The following is a 21,901-nucleotide window of genomic DNA, read 5'->3' as shown; positions in this document are numbered from 1 at the left end:
ACAGGACAAGTGAGAATGGCTTTAAACTGACAGAAAGCAGGTTTGGATTAAATTAGGAAGAAATTCTTTACTGTGAGAGTGGTGAAGCACTGGCACAGATTGCCCATAGAAGCTGTGGATGCCCCACTCCTGGAAATGTTCGAGGACAGGTTGGATGGGGCTTTGAGGAATTTGTTTTAGTGGAAGGTGTTCCTGCCCATGGCAGGCAGTTGGAACTAGATGATCTCTAATGTGCCTTGCAACCCAAACAATTTAATTATGTTACAGAATTAAAACCTTGTTTCGAATGAAACTGGTATTGTGTAATTGAGAGTCTTTCGGGACAACTTAAGCGTTCATTGGCGAGTCGCTTGGAAAAGAAAATTTAAGGAAAAAAAAAAAAAATCCGGTTGTGGCTCAGCGCATGCGCAGTAGGCAGCCGTGCGTTCTTTAGAACTACATTTCCCAGCGTACCCCGCGGAGTTCCCACGCACGCGCCCCAGGCCGTGAAGCGACCCGTGCGAGCCCCGGTCCGTGGACATGGAGGGAGACACCGGATCAGGGGTCCCGGTGCTGTCGGGCGGGGATGGAGCGGGCCAGGGCCAGGGCCAGGGCCAGGGCCCGGCCGATGATGACCGGGACATGGAGGGGGCCCCCAGCTGCTCGGGGTCGCGCTCCCTCCCCTTCGAGTTTGAGCGGGGTCGCTCGGAGTCCAGCGGCGATGACGACGACGACGACGAAGACGACGACGAAGAGGAGGTGGAAGAGGAGGAGGAAGAGATGGAGAGCGATACTAGGGCTCGGTTCGGAACGGATGACGGAGAGCTCGACTCGGACGACGACCGTGAGGTAAAGGGGGCGGGAGGGTGCCCGGGGCACGCCAGGCCCCGCTCCCGGCGTGCCCTGCGTGTGGTAATGGACTTTTAATTATTTTTACTATTTTATTATTTTTGCTATTTATTTTATTATTACCCGAATTCACTTCATCTTTCTTATTTAAGTGAAGCTCTTACAAACTCTCGGCGTGCCTGAGAGTGTGGTAGACGTTGGCACGTGGGCGAAATGAATTATGTTATTGAGGGAAAGAAAGCCCTTTAGTCGGACTTTGAGACGAGAAGAAACGCAAGAATCTAATGTGTCACCTATTTTAGACACGTCTCAGATCGTCTCTATTGAAGAAATTAGTTCTTTTTTGAAATAGTATTATTCAGCCAGGAAAACTGTTGTGGAACTACTTGCGTGCATTCCTGGTAAATGTTCTTCATGACCAGGATTCAAAGCAGTGAAATTTCAGCCTTTGCTTCTATGTGTATTTGTATAGTCCGTAACTGTGTGTACAAACAAGAGATGACCGTCTCTTGTCATACAAACGTTCTCTACATCTTGATTTGGGACTCCAACTGAGCATTGCTGAGCGTTTTCAAATAATAATGTTGTTTGCCACCCCGTCCACTTCAAGCTTGCTGGCTATGTGATATTTTGTTAGAAGAGTTTATCCAAAAGAACTTTTCCCAAAATGATTGTTTAAAGTTTTTTTTAGGTATGATTCATGAAACAAATTGGATTACTGTTGTCAAAAAGCTCAGTTTAGAAGACTAGGTAAAAGTCTTTAGAAAAGAGCTGTATACGAGAAGCAACTGATCTGTTAGGAAAACCTATTCCTGTAACATATTGATCCCATTTTTTTCCCGTGGTTTTGAGGCTATGGTATTTTGGAAGCTGCAGTCAGGGAATTTAATTACTTAGCTTGTGTATTCAAACTCTTACCAATTTTTTTTGCAGCGTATGATAAATCTCGCAGAGTTGACCCCCTACATCCTGTGTTCCATCTGCAAAGGTTACTTTATCGATGCTACAACTATTACAGAATGCCTGCACACCTGTAAGTGTCTGTCAGTTTTGTCTATCTGAGGATTTAGTTGTAAATTCAAACCAGTTCAGCTGTTGAAATGTTCTGAGTTCAGAAAAACAATTCTCTGTTCGAAGTGAATATGTGTTGTGTTTATTCTGTTCCTTAAGTGAGATATATTTGTGGGTATTTTGACCATCAGAAAATTATTAGATCAATCAATCATGAAGTCAGCTTTTCATATTAAGAAGGAAAAAGATAATGCCCAAGTAAGACAAAAGCAGGGCCACTACATACATTTTATTAATATTTTTTTAAGTAGGCTCTGGGAATTGGAGTGTATAACTGAGAAAAGAAAGTTGAGTGGCTCTGCTTTTAATGGACTAGAAAGTTTCCTAAGCTGTTGTTGATGTGAGCTTGTACATTCACAAAACCCCATAAGGACCTGTGTGGAAGTACCAGTTCAGATACAAAAGCAGTGGTCTCCACCTATGGGACAGTTTGTCCATAATCGGATGAATGGAAATAGGTGGGTAATAAACTGATTTCATTGTGCTTGTCTTGTTATTTTTCCCCTCGGTCCTAGTGCCTACAGTTTTCCCAGTGCAAACAGAACTGTTTTCTCTCCAAACTAATAAAATGCCTACTGTGAAGCTAACTCTCTTAGCCACACCCATGTTCATACCTGAATCCAAGAATCCTGGTTTACTAGATCTCCCAAACATTCACACTGCATGGAGCGAAAACTTTCTCTCTTTTTTTTTCACCTTTTTTGGAACACTACTCACCAGTTTGTTCTATAGTATATAGTATTCAGCACAGTTTGTGATTTACAAAGAGGCATAGCTGTTAGAAGGGACAGCATAATGTGGTGTCTTAGAACTTTCCTGGTAAATGTTGTGGAAAACGTTCCTCTGTTCGGGCTGATGGGGAGCTGACTTGATAGTAGGTTATTTATTCTAGGTATTTCTACTTAGTAGCTTTCTTTCCAAATTTTTAAAGGACTTCTAAAACACAATGAAAATGGCAGAGTTGTGATTTCTTACTTTGTTTCTACGGAAAGTGCTTGTAGAGTGCTTTTCAGCAGTCAATATTCTGCTTTAGTTCTACTCACGTTCTACATACGCATTGAACACTCAGCCATACATCCATTGGATTAGGGGTATTCAGTGACTTCATTTTGTCTCTGACAAATTTTGTACGGGAAGTCTGGGTGTATTTACCCCTTTTGCCTGAACAGATGGCACTGTGTAATGGACATGTGACCCCTACGGGGTTTCTTTTCTTTACAGTTTGTAAAAGCTGCATTGTGAGACACTTCTACTATAGCAACAGATGTCCAAAGTGCAATATTGTTGTACATCAGACACAGCCCCTCTATAATATCAGGTAATGAATTTGTCCCATTTTTATAGATTTGCTACTTGCTTTTAAATGTTTTGTTTTACAGACTTGTAGTGCTTTCCTATTTGAAACAAAGGAATGGTTACAAGAAACACATTATGTTCTTCACTAGTATAAGTTTCACCACCATAATTAAGATAAAAATACTCTTTTCATTGTTTTATCTAATTTGTATCCATTTCTAGGGTTTTTTACCCTGCCCTGGGTATTTTTATGCATTTGCTCATTGTTACAGGTGATACAAACACTTAACTATTTGCTTTGATTTCCTTTTAAGATGAAGACTTTTTGGCATGGTATATTTATTAACTCCAAAAATTGAGTTTTAGTTTCTTAAACTGTTCATTAAGAGTGGTGCTTTAAACTTTATATGGCTTCTGTTGGAGCTCTGCTGTATGAGTATGGAAGATGAGTATTTAGAGAGATGTGAGGTGGATGTCAAATTGCTGCTCTGTCACTTCATCTACATCCCATTTCAATGTTGTATTTGGCATCTATGTTACAGTTTACTGAAACCATTTTGTCTTGCACCAAAGTCTTTTTCTAATTTTTTTTCCTGTTTCATAGACTGGACCGACAGCTGCAGGATATAGTCTATAAATTAGTTGTCAATCTGGAGGAAAGTAAGTCCCTTTCTTTGTTATATTGCTATCTAGAGATTGAAAAGAACAGAAAACAGTAATTCAAAACGTTGTTTCTACTCTGTACTCTTTAAAATAGTTTTGTGATGTTTGCTTATAAGTTGTAATTAATTAACTGGCATCTTTCTGGCTGCTAATGCTATTGTGGTAGTGGTGTGTACCTTATCTCGTGAAACACAACTATCACTGTATCCATATAAACATACAGATAATATTTCATAGTCATTCCTCTTACTTTAGTAGAACTATATCATATCATTCTGTATAAAAAGTTCACCTGGCTCAGTAGAAAAAAAATGCCAGGACTGATTCTCTCAATTGCTTTTAATTTTTCCTTATTGCCGTATTTACTTGTGTGATTTTAGATGTGTTTACTGTCTCATCTCATTTATCTTCAGCTTTGGGAGCCAATGATCCTGCACAGCACCCCTGGGTGTGCTGAGTGAGATATACAATCTAGTGGATATGTATGGACTATAGCTGGTGTAGCTTTGTATACCATGGACATATATGTCAAAAATATATGTATACATAAAAGTATATGTGTATATATAAATATAGGATAAAAGTACTGCGCTGTATGTGAACATGCTATAAAATACCCTGTCGTGTCATGAAACATGACATCCAGAAGGATACTAGTTCTTGCAGCTATTTCAGTATTATTTATGGCCAGTTTCTCTGATTTATTCCCAGATTTTACTGTAACATTTTAGAATTTACATTAGAATACACTTCAGAAACGATTTAGAATTTACGTAGAATTTTGATTTTAGAATAACAAAATTTTATTCTGGGTTTCTTAAGTATCTTAGCCTCATGAAATACTAGTGATGGTAAAGGTCTGTATGAACAGTGGAAAGCTTTTACTGCTCTAACCATTGAAAATTGGTCAATGAGAATGTCTGTTCTCAGCATCTGAAACGTTTCAATCTGTGTTGTGCGTTTTTTTCAGGAGAGAAAAAACAAATGCATGACTTCTATAAAGAAAGAGGATTAGAAGTGCCCAAACCAGGTGAGCTGTAATCACTTTAAGAAACACTATTAAGGAAATACTTACTGTAATTTATTCTTAAGGGCTTTCTTTAAAATATTAGTTCACAACTGAAGATGGAGGTACTACTGGAAATACGGAATTCTTACTTATCTGGAAATTACAACTTGTCACAGATCTTAGATTACAAAAATAGATGAATCAACACTTAAACCCTGATCATGGTTGAATTATTTTAAACTACATATTTTGCTTACAACCAGGAAATACATCTAAAATGTGTATTAATGTTATTTTCTGGCTGTTAATAAGTAATAGACATTACAAAGGAGTAAAAATGAGAGTTTCAAAGTCTGCTAAACAGTGGGGGAATTATTCTAATTATTTTGTGTCTTCCTATCAAACAAAACTCTGGAGAGTGCTGTGCTGAAAACTATCAAAATTCTGATTCATATACACAGCAGAGAATGTAGGAAGAGCTGATTTAGTAATAAAGAAGCTGAATTGCATGGGCTTTTTTACTTGGGGAGCTATTCTATTTTGCTCAGTGCATGTTAGTATCTTATGTTGCTTTTATTTCAAGTTTTCTTTGCATTTTGGCTACTTGAATATTTTAGCTGTCCCACAGCCAGTTCCACCGAGCAGAGGACGACCTCGAAAAGTTCTGGGCTCAGTGTTCCGGATCCCACCAGAACTTGACATTTCCATACTTCTCGAGTTTATTGGGTGAGTTGTGGCCACATGTAAGAGCAGCTGACTGACATGAGGGTGCTGCTGGCATGTGATGGACCATTAACTGGCTCTTGGTTTTTATTAAATGTGCATTTCTTCCATCTCAAATAGTAGTGGGGAGCCAGTTTTAACTTACAGTGCAGTAGTGACAGCCAGTGCGTGCACAGGTAGATTATGCAGATAATTCAGTGTTTTAAGATGTGTCTTCCTATAAAAGTAGCTTCCTAGGAAGTATAGTTTTTTAATATAGATGTGTTTTGTTTTTAACAAAGTCATACAGTCTCAGTAAAGTGAACAGAGAAGTCTCTGTCTGTTCCAGTGTCTGATCCCTGTAGGTGGCAGCACCGTTAATGCTGGATGTGGTCGGAGGAAGCAATCAGTGGCTTTCAAATAATAGCACGTTTTTAACATTGTGAATCCACGTTCCTGCCTTAGTTTCAGTGTTCATTTTCTTCGTGCCTGACTTCCAGAAATCAGTTTAGATCTCAAACTGGTAAACTTGTATCTGCCTGAGAAACAAGATGACTTTTGAATCTGTTATATTTGGTTTTTTGGTAGCTTTATTTTAAATGTCCGGCATTGTCAGCAAAGAATGTAATACTGTGCAAATACCGTCTATACCATGTGGAACTGTCCACTGTGGTTTTGTTATTTATATGGAGGGAAGCACAGAATGTTTCTAACAAGAAAAGATGATGGTTTAACACCATCCACATTTTATCTTAGTGACTTTTTTAACCTTTGCTAATTTATATGATCAAAATCCAAGAGATTATCTTGGCAATGAGAGATTAATAAAGCATTTTGGATAAAGAAAACTTGGAATAGATTGGACCAGCCAGAAGAAATTGTTACTTTGAAAGTCTGACTGTCTACATTGTGTCTCTACAGTCTGTAATGTAGTCACCTCTGGCTGTGGAACTGTATCAAATAAAATGACAGCTGTAGTGGAAAAGCTTTTTTATGTTTGTTTCTTTGTTCATGACAGATTTTCTTAGCTCTGTCTGATACCTGGTACGTATTTAGAGATACTCAATCACAGTAACTTGAAGTGCCATGTTAATGTATGGTCTGCACAAGTGTTACATTTGTTTGCTATAGCAAATGATCAGCTGATTTATGGCAATGTTTGATTTTTTGCCATCTCCAGTGCAATGAAAATACTGCACTGTTTCCTTTCTCATATATACATACTTGCTAATGCAGTGCAAGAATAATGAAATGTCATGTATTGGCCTTAATTAACTGAGAAATTTACACATTGCACTACAAGGAGATGTGGAGTATAGGTGATCAATGGTAGATCACATGCTCAGGCTGAACCTTGGCTGAACCCAACTGGAAATCTGATTATTTGCCACCTTTGTATGTATTTCACATTCCAGAGAAACACATGGTGCTTTTCTGAGATCCTAGATAGCATTAGCATTAATATTGTCATATGAACAGTTTGGAAGGTCAGCACGTTGCCCAGAGAGCCCTGTAGGGTGTGTTCTGTCAGTAACTTCTTAGGTACTGTCTGTTAGGGTTTGAAATATCAAGGATCATGAAGTATGGATGTTTAAGAAGCATCAATATTGCAACCTACTCCTATGGAAAGTAGTGTTATGTTGTGTTTAAAAAAGGCTTTAAACTGCATTGGTTTTTATTCACGTTACAAACCTTAACATCATAAATAGCTGAATTCACGAGAAAAATTGAGCAGAAAAATAAAGGGTAGGAGAAAAAGATACAAATTCAGTCCAATATTATTTATGCATAGCAATTTAATGAAAGGAAGAGCCTGAATTTGGAAAATAACTTGGATATGCAAGATTCATAAATCGATAAGTCACTTTTATAATAAAGATCTTGAAGATATTAATAACTGATAATCTTAGCAATGTTGACTATTTACTCTTTTGTTTTTTCAGAGCTAATGAAGGCACAGGGAATTTTAAGGTACAAATGTGATTAAATTTTTGTCGTACAGTTTACTTCAGAAATAATTATATCCTGAGTATATTTAATTTAGTTTGGTTTTCTTATACTGAGTGCAGCTGGAGCATTCCTCAGAATAGTAATTACCAATCTTATATTACAGTGTATTTCAAACTTATTGTTGTATAATGTCACACCTACCCAGCATTTTTTTCTTCTTTTTATCCTCATATTTCACAATATTTTTTCATCATTTTTCATCTTCAGTATCACCTCCTCTCCTTCCTGTCTCATATTTGCCCTTCTTTCTGCCTTGTTTATCCTGAGGTTTTTGGGCCACACAGAACATAGGGCTGTATAAAAAATTTAAAAAATTATCAGTTGCTTATTATTTTTAAATGTTTAAACAGCGTCTGGAGTCTTAATGTGTATTTAGTCCATTCCTCATGAGGTAATCTGCATGTAGATCAGAGAAGGGTTCAAAAATGTAAGCTATTTTTCCCTGTTATTGAATTGTTGCTTGAGTTTGGAGTTTAGGAGGATTAGTGCCAAAACCTTTAACTTTTAATCTTTGTTTATTCTGTGCAGCCTTTGGAAAAGAAGTTTGTGCGTGTTTCCGGGGAGGCAACGATTGGACATGTGGAGAAATTCCTCAGAAGAAAAATGGACCTAGACCCTGCTTGTCAGGTATGTCACTTGCTGTAACAGTCACAGGTTGTCTGTGCTTTGGACAGAGATTTCCATTGCTCCGTTTCAATTATTGTAGATTCTAGAAGTAATGTTAGAGTTTTTTATACAGCAAGGAGTAAAAATTTAATTGTTTGCAACGTTGTGATCTGCAAGGAACAACTCTTCTAACTCATTTGCAACCTGTTCAGATTTTCACACTACTGTACTAATTGGACAGAATTTCTGAAGTGCCTTGTAAAATTTCAGCGAATAAAATTCAAAGCCAAGAGATTCTGCTGTTTCAAAGGTAAAACTAGGCAGGAAAGTGAGAATGTGGGAGCATGCAAAGGCTGACAGGTTTAAGTTGAATAATAGTAAAATTTAACTGGAGGCAAACATAAGAAAGAATTACGTTATGGATGTGTTGAAATAAAAGGTATGAATGCAAATACAGACACTTTCCTCCAAATAAGAATTCAATGGAGCAGAATATGGTACAAAAGGATTTAGCTTAGTTTTAGTTTTCTCAACCATTTTGAGAGGAACTGAAGTCAAAACCAGTTTCTGGTTCTTCAGTGTATTTCAGCAGCCATTCAGTTGGGAAAGTGCAAGAGTTCTGTAATATACATTATATTGCATATATAATATATGTATGTAATAATATTATACATATATATATAAAATAATGTCTATATTTGTAAATAATTCTTAAAGCTGTCAATTCCTGAAAGGTCAAGCTGATGCTGATGTGAATAGGCAAATGGGAGAAGTTTAGTGCTGGGTTTGGAGTCAGGGCTGTTTTCTTACAGCAATAGCTGTAGGACTGTGTGCCTTAGTAATGAGTATTCATGCTGCTTACCTTTCCAGTGGTGACAAAGCAAATCAGATATGAATTATTCATCATTCAGAAGAATTAATGTATTTTCATTTGCTGGTTTCCTCTCAGTGAGAGTCTATAGCTTTTACATGGTGGTGACTTGATATTCTAAACAAATAAAAGTATCCTCAGAATGAGGCTGGAGAAACTTCTTGCATTATTTAGTTGTTGTTTATTTGAGGGGAAGGAATTGTTTTGGATGTTTGGATTTTCTTAAATAGTACATCAGAATTTCAATTTTCAGGAGTACTGAACATCTATCTTGGAATCTGCAGGTGTCCATCTTTCAAAATCAGCCCGAGCCTGTGTGTTGGGTGTCTTTCAGATTGTAAAATCTTTAAATCATCTGTTGGAGAACTTGAGAATTTACTTTCTTTCTACTTGGACTTTGCCAGACGGATACAATCCCCTACTAGTGGGTCAATGTTACTACATCTCAAAAGCTGATGATTTCATAGACTTCCTTTATCAAGATGTTGCTTGATGCTGAGCCAGTCACTCCCATCTCTGCTAGTGTCTCGTTTGCCATCGTGGTGTAAGGCACAATCATTGGCTGGTTCTAATCCTTGGTCTCTTCTATGCAAGCCCTGCCTGCCTGGAGGAAATGATAAATCTTCTTTCTTCTACAGACAGATGCCTTGGCTGCCTTTTTTTCTCATCTTAAGTGATGTGGTCCATTTTTTTTCTTTTCAGCAAGTATTTTTTTTTGATCATTAGAAACATGTAGTTGATTTTTATGCCCCAAGTCATGACTGCTGTCTTGAAGATATCCAGGCTCATTTTTTAAAAAATTGGAAATTTAGGAAATGAAGGTGGAAGTATTTTTTTCTAGCCTGAGTGATCATTTCTTTGTCATATGGGGGCTAAGATTAAAGGATTGTATGTAGTGAGCTGTTACCTTTTCATGGCAGTACACAGAACTGGAGCTGATGGTTTGTTGGTGAACATGCAGAAAGTGAAAGAGATGTCAGATAAGTCATTGAAGATTAATTAGCCTAATGAATCATGTCTTACTCCAGCTTCCTAGTATAGGTAATAAACTGTAAAACAAAATTAAGGAGAACCTGATTCTGAATTAGCACAAGGAGAAGCATTTAGACACTAGGTTACAAACAATATGTGCAGAGAATTTAAATGTAGAAGATTCTTTGCTGCTTTTTTTAGTTTGCTCTAGGTATTTGGAAGTGTTAAGGACTGCAGCTTCCCCAAAGTATGTTAAAAAGAAATAGATACTAACTGTGGACAACGAGCTCTTCCTTTTGATATTACTTCTTTAGTCTTAATTTCCAACTCTATTCATTACCTAAAATAATCCGGTTTTATGTAAAACGTCTTGAGTTTGGTTTGTTTAACTTGGGACAGGAGTCCAAGAATTTGATTTCCTTGGGAAGCTTGGAAGTTTCTTTCAGAAACTTGTATCTCAGACATACTGAGCTAAAATGCACAACATTTGCAGTACTTTTTACTACGTTTACCTACAGAAAATTTATTTAAATAGTGTTGAATTGTGTCTTGCTTGGGACTTCGAAAGATTTGATTGTAAGGAAGGCACAGAGGGTTTCCTCCTTCATCTCCTCAGTATATCAATTGCATTTTTGGTTTTGTTGTTGAAACTTCTCATAAGGATACTAGGTGTGGTTGTTCTGAGAGTGCAGTCAGTTCCTACTGAATATCAGCTTACTTTGACAGTCTGCAAAAGTAATTCCACTTAATTCTCTTTGAGAATGTTTCAGTCATTCCCTGTTAGAGCTGATTTGATGACCAAGTGATAGAAGGTGTGTTACCCACCCCCTGAACTCCTGGCTCTGCTTGGACATCTCTGACTTAATCTTTTCGTGTGGAATATAAGCTAATACTTGTTCTTCTTTATTGACCTGCACAAGTGCAATGGATTTAGGTTAATGAAAATGTGAAATAAGCCATCTGGCTCATGTGTAGCAGTATATATAAAACTCTAAAACGCAGTTTTGAAGCGACTGTCTTTGTTCTTTTTTTCCTACTGTGAGGCTTCAAATTACTTTCAGCCTCCTGTATTTACATTTGCAAATGGATTATGATTTGAATTCCCTAGTTTATCTGAAGGTTAAGGCTTCATTTTTTTTATCTACCACTCGAGCTGGCAGACTGTAGTTTACTCTTTCTGATGCTTTGTTTTCAACTCTATGCTTTGGGCAACAATTAGTTTTCTGTATGTGTTTATGTATACTTCTAATTACAAAGTCTCTCTTGAGTATTCTTGTTGGAATTTGTTGGGAGAGGTTGAAAATAATATTTTAGAAACTGGAATTGGCAGTAATAGCTAAGTAGGTAACATCTGATAGGAGCTAAATGCAGGTTGCGGTGTTTGGAACCCAGTAGACTCTTTTCTTTGGCATCTGAAGTTTTCTTTAGAGCATGATTTCCTTTGAGCTCCTCCTGCAGCAACAGTATTCCTTCCTGCTATTTCTTCTGTAAGGGATGAGAGACACTGCTGAAAGATTTGCAGCTCAGCTGCTCAGAATTCATTAATGTACTGTAACCAGATGTGCATTCCTAAAAGTGTGTGAACTACAGTCCTGGGGGAGACTGGAAGAAAGCACTCTGTGCTCATACATGGTATAGTTGTTGATGCAATTTCTTTATGCCAGTCTTAGACCCTGAAATAAAAGCATCCAGGAACTCTGGAAAATAAACAGCAGCTAGAGGAAATGGGAAGTTCTAACAGCTTTTTGAATAACTAGCCCAAATACTCATCTCATGTTTGTGTTTTCCTTGTCCTTCCCTGGGTTATATGAGTTGGTATAGAAAATACTGATTGAAGCCTGCTGCTTTCTGGGCCAAATTCTCCCTTGAGATGAGTCTTATGTGCAGTGTTCCTTGCATGAACTTTTTCTATTTTTATTTCTGTCTTACCTAGTGAGCAAGAATTTATAATTGTATGTTATGGTGGCTTTTAGAGAAATAGCTATAATAGCAGACATGCTACCAAAAGAAAAGAAATGGCATAATGGAAAACGTATTTTATTTTAATAAGAATTTTAACAGAAGTGACTGAGTATTCAGCAGATCCACCTTTATGCTTCCTTTCAACAAAATGTCAAGCTACAGTTATTGCTGTGTCAGGCAATCAGTACTAGTTGGCTTCAATTTTACCAGTCATTTGAAATTTTAGTAAATACATAGAACTTGTGGTGCCGGTGCCTCTTTTGTAATGGAACATATTAATTCCTGTATGACACAAGGATTCCTCTGAGACACATTTCACAACTTATTTTTGCACTGACCTGAGGGGTTTTTTTTCCATCGTATGTTTTATTCTCTTGTCCTTGTATAATGAATGATAGCATAAGAATTAGCAGGCAATATTCCAGGCTTTGGTGCTGGAATTAAAAGATTAAGCATTTGTATTCAGAGAACTCTAATACAGTAGATGTGAAAAATTCTTCTAAATGTATTATTAGATACTGGCTCTTTAATGACTGTCATTTGAAACTGGAGCAGCAGGTACAACAGTGTACTTTCAAACAAGCATTCTAATTCTGCTTTGAGAGATCGTCAGCAGCTGCAACTGTCTGTTTGCATCCTGTATTGGTCAAACAGATTAGATTTTCTATTTCTGTAGCATATATAAAACATTTATGTGTTATGTTTCATTGGGAGCAAGATTGAGTTTTCAGTGCCCTATGCTATAAAAATTGTAGAAGTAAGCTTATAAAGCAAAAGTAATTAAACTCCTATCTCTGGAAAGCAAAGCAGTAATGTTTGTCTTCCTGAAGTAATAACTGTAGAGGTTAAGAATGCATGAAAGATAGCAGAAAGAACTGCTGACAGTTTTCCAAAAGGAAAAGAAATATATTTTTCAAGTGCTGTGTTAAATACATCAAATGTTGATGTTAAATATATGAGTATATATGGATCAATAGCTGATCAGTATTTACAATTAGTCCACACAGATTTTTACTTCCTGGCTTCCTCCTGGAAGCTAAAAGCAGAAGTACTACTAGGCAGTTTACATTTTCTGCACATTAAGAATCAAACATGAAAAGAGTATTCTGCATCATTCTCATACAATACAGGTGGTGCAGTAAATTTGTCCTTTCTGAACCTCTGGGGAGTAGAATTCCTGCATTCCCAAGTCTCAGAACAATGTGGTCTGCCAGCGTGAATCTTACTAAATCTTCCCCTGAAGAACAGGAGAGAGTGAGTGGGTCAGCCTGTAGAAGAAGATAAATCTGGGGGAGTGGAATAGCTGCAGCACAGAGCACATCCTGGGGTGGAAATTGGCTCTATAAGACAATACGTCATGATATTGCAGTGTGCTCCTCAACTCCTGCAGGGGCAGAGCTTAGGCAGTTCCCTTGCAGAAAGCTGTGGGACTGCTCATTGTCAATGCTTTTATCTTCAATTTTGAGTTCTTGTCAATTCACGAGTGAGAGCACTCTCATTTCCTTGTCTAGAAATTGCTCATAAGGAAAATGTAAGCAAGCTTCAGTTGAGAGAGAAAAACAATGCTGTGTTAGCTGCTCTAATTTGGAACATTAAGAGACTGGATTTACATTATGCACAGTAAATCCATGGTAACTTTATTGAGAAGCCTATTTTTCATAATAATCAGGGCAAGGAATTTAAAATACCTGATAAAGGTTTGTGTGTTCCACAAAATTATTGGTTTTGTGGGCAGTTACTAAACAAAAGTGCCTCCCATGGAATTGCAGGCACCACTGACAGATTTCAGCTGCAGTCGAGGACAATGCATGGAACTGCTGAGTATGCCCTGCAGCTGCACCCCAGGAATACTGACTGAGTGCATGCTGAAGGAGGACTGTGATGTAACTGCTGACAATGGCATGCACCAAGATGCTCTTTTCTGTAAAGGCACTTCTTCCACAGTATTAAGTGGAATTAGTCACGTGTTTTCTCCCTCAAGATAAGAATGAGGGTGGCAATGGCTCTTTTTTTGTTGGTGGAGCAAACAAGTTTCCCTCCTTTGCAACTGATGAATTATGCCAGATGTTTGTGTGATCATTTTAATACATTATCTAAATTCTCATTAAATTCATCACAGCTATTACTAAATAATTTCTTTCAGTGGACACACGAAACTGAGTGAAACAACAAACTGTCCTCTCTGTTGAGCAGTGAGCCCAGGACAGGGCCATGAAAGGCATTAGGGCAGTGCAGTAGTGTTGTGAATGCTAAATGCATTTGGACAATAGAGGTAAAGATGGCTTTAGTGTCTAACATGCTAGCATTGAACTCTGCTAATAAAATTGAAAGGGCTTGGATACTGTTTTGCTACTCCAAAGGCAAGCTGGACTTAACCATACTTGTGTTTTCTCACAGGTGGATATAATATGTGGTGATCACCTGCTGGAGCACTACCAGACACTGAGGGAAATTCGACAAGTCATAGGAGAGAGTGCAGTACAGGTAGGTGGCAGCTGGGGCTTGGTTCCAGGTTTTCTGTTTCAAAACAGAAAACTTCTCTTAAGCTCTCGGGTAGCACCAACTTGTCTGAAGAAGTCACTTAGAAAAATCTCTCCAGTTTATGCAAAATCGTCTTTATCTTGTGAGTAGAGTTGACAAGTGTACCATGTTCTTGGTCTCACGATGTTCTGGATATGAGGGATTTGTGTTGGGTTTTGTTTTGGGATTTTTTTTCCCCCTCAAGTTGCTGTCTTACCTTTAAAAAAATGTACCAGCTATTCTTTCAGTTAACGTTGCTTGTTTTTCCTCTCTGGCAATTGCATCTCTGTGGGACATCAGAGGACAATTCCCAAATAAGGCTATCCTTGTGCCTAGGTCAGGAGAATAAACTTGCTTAAAAAATACAAGCCAAAGATAGAGGGTAATGAATGCAGTAAATGTGCTTGATGCATCTTGTATTGGTCTGGTCACAGCATGAGTGTGTGGCCAGCTATTTCTTGTTGATAACTTACTGTCTTTACTGTTGCTGGCTTTGCAAATAAGAATTTTTAAAAATTCTTTATGAATATTTTCAAAGTATCTTTAAAGGATTACACCATTTTAGAAGTACTGCAAAAACAATGAAGTATTTTGCCAAGTGCATAGTAAGAGAGATGCAAAATTGTGACATCTGGTAAGTTGTATCTTAGTCTAAACTTGGAAGTCTGAAAAGTTAATATTTAATACAGTGGGAAGAAAAAGGATTAGATTGGTATTTTATTTGGAAAGCAATCTTAGCAGATAGCAGAAGGGCTAAATAGTAGCAAAATCAGCTTTCTTCACTTGTTTGTGCACACACATGCACAAACATTTACATTTAAAGTTCCTGCTGGGCTTTCTTATGCTGCAGGAAGGCTTCTGTGTTGGGGGCAGGAAGTGAAAAGCTGATTTTGAGATCTCTTGGATTTTGCATCACTTGTACCTGATTTGAATCATTAGGAAGAGTCCCAGAGTCAGGGTGAAGGGAGTTGGCTCACGTTAGTGTTGGCAGACATTAAAATCTGTAAAGATTGTACTGTTTCTGCAGTTGAAGGGAGTAAATGCCACACCTGATGTCTTAGCTGTTTTATAATAGCATGAAGAAGAAATGAAAACATAACCTAATCCAGTTTGGGGAGCAGGGGATAGAAACTGGGAAGAAGTGGGTACTGGTAACAAACTTGTTTCTAGCACTATGAGTAAGTAAATTCAGCAATCAGCACATAGTGATGGAAGTGCCCTCTACTAAAAGCTTCAGTAAATGGCATGGAGATAATAAATTTCTCAATCCAAGGGTATAGTCACATGTATGGCTTTAGACTTGAGCTTAGCAGGAAAGCTTTTCATGTATGAGAAATGCTCTTGGGGGAGCACTTCAAGGAATACTGCAGCAGTTTGAATTTTTTGTCAGAACTGGGTCTGCCTGATTGATGTTTAGTGATAAAATACCAGTCAGCAGCTCCACAAAGAGAGCAGTTGTCTTGGAATGCATTCTCCAGTGATGTTTCAAATCTCATTTATTACCAAATCAGTATGCTAGCAGTTAATTCTCTCAAGACTTCTCTATTGGGCAAACAATTAGAAAAGAAACATCTTGACTTATTGTGAAGTCTTGTTTTTTCATAGTCACTTTCGACAGGAAATTTGAAAGACCAGGTTCATCTTTAATTTTTCTTCGTATTGTTAGACAATCTCCAAGGATGCTAAATAGTTACAGTAGGAATGTTGCTTTTTTTGATATTGAAATAATTGTGATATTTTCATGTTCTTTAGTCTAACATTATAATATTTGTTAATAAATCAAGAGGATGCATTTCTAGGATTAAAAAAACCTTGGAAAACATTTTTAGATAATTACCCATGAAATGATATCCCAACAGATAGGTCAAGTCTAAAATGGTGAGAGTTGTTTGTTTCTCACTGGGATCTGAAATACAATAAGGGACACAGTTATCCTGGCCAGTGAGTACAAGTACAGAGGAACATTTGATGAATTTTACATTAAACTCCAAGGGCATCTTGTGCCTTTGTAACTTTCCAGCCTTTCCAAATCAGCATTGGAGCTTGGAATGTCCCTAACAGCTCTCACCAGGATGCTGAGACACTGTTCAAAACTGCTGCTGTCATTTGCAGCTTTCTGAGGTTCATTGTAGATGCTCCATGCAAAGAAAACAGCTTCAGTAGCTACTTCTGCAACAGAAAGTCATTTGAAGGAACAAACATTGGGCTCTTTTATTTAGATGAGTACAACCACTGTTAGAGGAGAAAAATAGCTGCTATTCCGAGTCACATTTTTCACTTGCAAGTTCATTCATGTCAGCAGTTATTCTTTTTGCTGGGAAAAGTGATTATAAAAATGCAGATAAATTTCTCTTTGGCAAATATATTAATTTTAACATGCATTCTTCAGTAGCATTTGCAGTGCAGCATCACATATGTTGTTGTTCTGAACCATAATCACTGTGGGGTTTTTAGTGGCTTTTACTTACATTGAATGGTTCTTAAAATTTGTTTGTGAAGATTTTGAGTGTTGTATATCTTTTTTTTTTTTTCCTACTGACTAGCACTGTGTAGTGATGCCTTAGAGCCTGAGTAAATTAAAGTCTCCTGGAGGCACAGTTCTTCTTCTTGTGTCCTTCCAACAAGTATGGAAAGACCAAGTGTAATCTGATTATAAAATAAATATTCCCACCACTGACCCCATAGTAACCTAATTGGGTTGTTTTAATTGGAGTAAATAGGCAACTGATTTTAGTGGTTGAATGTAAGCAATTAGCATGTTCATTTCTGAGTAGTTGATAGAAGGCTAAAAATAATCAAGAATAAATCTTGTTTATATTTTGTAGATGTCAAGATATTTTGACATTTCTGAAATTGAGTGGTTGGTTAAATCTTCCTAATTATCTGAAAGTAGGATTTCTAGTTCTGTTTAGGGCAAAACCATAAAAAACTCACTGACAGAACTTATATAATGAGAAACAACATTGCTTTTTTTTTTTAACAATGTAAAACTTGTGGGCTTTACTGCAAGGAATTATCAAAGACACTTACAGAGACTTTTAAAGGCTCAGTTTTTGTTACCAGGCATTGAGATCTGCCTGTAATTAGGAGTTTGATCAAGTAGCTGAGAAAGGAAGCTTGTTGTTAAGTAAATGGGAATATAACTTCTTCCCTGTATTACCTTCCTCCCCTCTGCTGCACAAAAGCAACCTGATCCAAGCTGCTGGTTATTTTCACTTGTCTAAAACTGGGCTTCTCGGAGTTCTGCAGCACTGATGGATATAATGAGCTCACACATGGGAAAAGCTAAAAGGAGTAGCTTTCTTGATGTCCTTGGCACAGAGGTTTGGCAGGTTATAAAGGTCTCTTTGTAGCTCTCACCTTTTTGTGACCCAATGCTATTGTGCTTTTTTTTGGTCTCCTGAGTTAGGCAGCAAAAGCTGTGCTCTAATTTAATTACTGTGGCCTTCTGTCACACATTTCCTATGGAAGTGTTTTACTCTTTGCTGTGGGGTTACTGAATTTGGAAAGTGGGGCATTTTTTGTTGCTGCTGCTCTTAGAACATCAAAAGAGGTGTATGTTCTGATGTTTTGGGCTGTCAGTTCCACTCTAAAGTTCATAGTTGAGTTTAACAGGTGGGATCCTTTGCAATTTTTTAGGTTAGGGTCACAAATGTGTGTCAGAGGACACTGGAGAGCTTTGCTTTTCTTCTGTTCCTGTCTGAGTTAGCCTTGAGATTTGTAATGGGCGGTGAGAGCTCATTCTCTGTTTGCACTTCCCTTTAATAACAGTATCTAGAGAAAGCAGCTGAACATTGATAGAAATGTGTAATCTTTGCAAGTGAATAGTTACAGAGTAAGAAGTGCCAGTACTGGGGTAACTCTCAGCTTCTCTTCATAGAGAAGGAATTGCAGTGGGTTTGGCCTTGGATTTAACAGGACTATTTCCTTTAAATGTCCTACTGCCAAATATACAGTTTCAAAATTATTCATCAAAGAATACATTGTAGCATTTTCTTCTTGTATAAATATTTATTTCCTTTAAGAAACTGGAAAATAGGAAAAACTGGTTTTGACCACATTTTTTCTCCAAAAATAAAGTTTGAATGTGTCTTGTTTTCTCCTTTGAAAGAACTAGTGGGCACAAGGACTAAGTACCTTTGGGAAGGTGTAACATTTTTATGTACCCAGAGGTTCCTGAGTAACCTCTTAGAACCTGTTCTACCTGGCAATGCTGCTATCCCAATTTATTATAATCACCTAGTGAGTTAAAGCTCCTGTCTCTTCCTGTATCCTTTCAGGAGTTTGCAATGGATTCCTGGTTATTATCAGGATGAGAAGATGAAGAAAAGTTAGTGACTTGGTACTAATACATTATCTTACATCCTGTGTATTAATAGATAAAAATATCTGAAGCAAAATATAGTAAAATTTCTAACATGTCAGTTGGTACTAATGCAGTTCTCTCTTCAAAAGAGAACTTTTTTAAAAGTCTGTCCATATAAATAGGTGTAATGCAGTGTCAGATTCCCACTGGGTCTGCTAGGCCTTCCAGCAGCTGCTTGTGAATTAAGTGACAAGTAAAACTAATGGGTCAGAGGTATCCTGTTTCACAGGTGAAAGAGATTTTTTATTATGTCGAGCAGTCTTTGAAGAGGAGAAACATGAGTTAATAAACTAATCGTTTGTCATTTAGAGATTTCTTATTCCAATGCATTTATTACTTAATAAATGTATATAGTAGTAGTACCAGATTTTACTCTTTTTTTAACACCCTTTTCCATCTCAAAGAGGTGAGGGGAATGCAGTTATTTGCCTTGAAATTTCAACAGTTGCAATCTCCATATGGAAGGTATAAAATGGTGAGATTGTACCTGGGGTCCTGCCATGCAGCAATTGTTGTACCAGGTGGTGACAGAAATGCCTTGTGGAGAAGGGAGAGTGCTATGATGAGACAGTTTCTTTTTCTTCTCTCTAGGACGGTCTTCTTGTACTGCACTATGGCCTGGTGGTATCTCCACTAACTTAAAGGTGTCTGGAATATCAGAAGGCAAAAGAGTCAAGTCATGGAGCTTCTTCACTGCTGTTTCTCACCAAAGAAGCCATCGTATTTCCTGTGGCAGGAAGCGAGTGAAAGGAACCACCACTAACTGCTGTGTGCTTGTAATGTAACATCTGACTTTACCACTGTAAAAAATTGCAGCTTCTGTAAGTACAGCTGTAGATGTTGCTATGCTTCATGTTACAAATTACTGTCTTCAAATTTCACTCAGCTCAGGGAAACTAAATGCTCAAAGTAGCTAATTTTTTTTTTTTTTTTACTTTCTAAAACCACAAGATTTCACAGGGTGAACAGCCTTTTTTTCCTCTAAGCTCTGAGATTTTTCTTGCTGTCTAAGTGTCTAGCTAGAACGGTGCTCTCAGGGATGATCTTCAATGAGTAGTATAATATGTTTTGGGGGAGAGACACTAATTTGCCTAAAAAATATATACTGTGATCATCTGTCTTTGGATGTGTTTTGGGGAGAGGAAGGAAACTTCAGAAACGCAGACCAAATTAGGTAGAAAATGATGCAGCATAAGCATTGTTTTTTGAGAAGTAGCATTAAATTTGTTGTTTTTCTTGAAGAAAGACAATTTTGTTTGCACTGGAAATATATTTGCTGGTAGTTTGGCTTTATACCAAATGGTGGATCATGCATCTCTAGTCTGAATGGAGATGAGCTGGCTGTAAGCTGGTTAAACTATGCATGAAAAAAAAGTAGCACCTCTTTCTACCTGCTTGCTGTATATAAAGTAATCACTGTCAACCTGATTCTGCTATTATGTAAAATCCATCAACTAACTTGATTGTCAGGAGCATAAATTCATTCACTTTAGCACATACCTCTACAGCAGCTGTGAAAATGGTCACTTTTTCCACTCTTTCTAATGTGTTTTAGTGCATTGTAGTGGAGACCAGGGTTGAGTAATGTAATACCTGCCTGTTACTACCGTATTCACAGAGGATGTTAGGTGGCTTTAATTTTAACATGTTAAAATACTAGGTTTTGTGACAACTGTAACACTTCAAATTTTTTTCTGTTTAAGATTTTCATGTTGTCTTGTGCAGCATTAAGGACGAGAGAGCTCAGTGTGTTACAGTCTTGCTGCACACTGCATCATTAGTCTGGGGATTCATGAAAGCTTCCGTTAGGCACCAGGCTCCTTCCTTACAGTCAGTGCAGGGAAAAGGAAGAGATGCCTTTGTAAGCATCTAAGTTTACAGAACCATAAAATTGTTAGGGTTGGATGGGCCTGTGGAGGTCATCCAGTCCAACCTCCCTGCCAAGGCAGGGTCACCCAGAGCAGGTGACACAGGAATGTGTCCAGGTGGGTTTGGAATGTCTCCAGAGAGGGACACTCCACACCCTCCGTGGGCAGCCTGCTTGGTGCTCTGCCACCCTCAATGTAAAGAAGTTCTTTTTTATTTCAGTCCTCCTTTCTTTCTGTTAGCTGGTGAGGCAGCAGCAACAACTGCGCTAAGTCCAGGGGTGAGGGTTTGATTGGGCTGTACAGGGGTTTCTGGAGTTTGGGGACACCTGAGTAGCAGCCCCAAGCTCCATCCTGGGAGCCTTGGCAGCCAGTCAGGCATGGAGGGGACATTGCCGGGAGCAGCGAGGGGCATTTAAATGTCCCTAAGGAGCAGAGCGACTCCTTGTGGCCTCTGCTGGACCCTCTCCAGGAGCTCCTTGTCTTTCCTGTACTGAGGATCCCAGAACTGGACACAGCACTCCAGCTGTGGCCTTTCCAGGGCTGAGTAGAGGGGTAGGATCACTTCCCTTGACCTGCTGACCACACTCTTCCCAATGCATCCCCAGATTCCATTGGCCCTCCCACCTGGCTGCAAGGGCTCAAATGTATTTGTTCATTGTCAGCCTAAGGAGACTGGCATCCTTTTTCTAAAGAAAGCTTTCATGAATCCTCCTTCAGTCTTTACAATAAATATTGTTTTGTCTGTGAAGGTGGCACCATAAGAAAAAGTTTTGTTTGAAGTAATTCTCATGATGCTTCTAAAAATGTAACAAAAAGCCTTTTTAGCTACAAACTCCTATTTTACCTTTAAAGTTTGTATAAAAGTAGTGTTTCAAATGCAGCAGAAAATGAGATTATTTTGTAAACACTTTGTGAGTTGTGTTGATAAAAGATTATATATTGTAACAGTAAAATAAACTTTATTTTAGCCAATTTAAAATTGAGCCCTTGTGTTTCCATTCCATGTTTCCTATGTAAGCTCAGAATTATAGTGGATGATAGTGAAACTGCTGAATGTGCTCTGGGGTTGTTAGAATGAAAAATTTCAATTAAGAGGCTGAATGGTGAAGGGTAATTCAATACCAGAGTCTCCACTGGAGCTAAGTGTGGTATTGTTA

The 21,901-nt window shown here is 38.0% G+C and overlaps 1 protein-coding gene across 1 annotated transcript; it reads left to right on the top strand.

Moving 5' to 3' along the window:
* Nucleotides 1-469: 469 nt before the first annotated feature.
* On the top strand, nucleotides 470-21,723 carry PCGF6 (polycomb group ring finger 6). Its single transcript, XM_014883751.2, has 10 exons — nucleotides 470-828; nucleotides 1,762-1,861; nucleotides 3,121-3,217; nucleotides 3,800-3,855; nucleotides 4,829-4,888; nucleotides 5,485-5,593; nucleotides 7,513-7,540; nucleotides 8,108-8,206; nucleotides 14,388-14,474; nucleotides 19,468-21,723. The coding sequence occupies exons 1-10, from the start codon at nucleotides 520-522 to the stop codon at nucleotides 19,516-19,518; spliced, it is 996 nt and encodes a 331-aa protein (XP_014739237.2). The 5' UTR covers nucleotides 470-519; the 3' UTR covers nucleotides 19,519-21,723.
* Nucleotides 21,724-21,901: the final 178 nt, after the last annotated feature.

The sequence above is a fragment of the Sturnus vulgaris genome, chromosome 8 (genome assembly GCF_052056855.1).
Source record: "Sturnus vulgaris isolate bStuVul1 chromosome 8, bStuVul1.hap1, whole genome shotgun sequence".
Classification (NCBI taxonomy): Eukaryota; Metazoa; Chordata; class Aves; order Passeriformes; family Sturnidae; genus Sturnus; species Sturnus vulgaris.
This window is presented reverse-complemented; position numbering and strand designations above follow the sequence as displayed.

Bases quoted from the DNA above. Each gene is read 5' to 3' on its own strand.
- PCGF6 (XM_014883751.2), top strand. From the start codon at position 520: ATGGAGGGAGACACCGGATCAGGGGTCCCGGTGCTGTCGGGCGGGGAT. The intron at 8,207-14,387 runs GTATGTCACTTG...GTTTTCTCACAG, and splicing joins ACCTAGACCCTGCTTGTCAG to GTGGATATAATATGTGGTGA. The intron at 14,475-19,467 runs GTAGGTGGCAGC...TCTTCTCTCTAG, and splicing joins TAGGAGAGAGTGCAGTACAG to GACGGTCTTCTTGTACTGCA.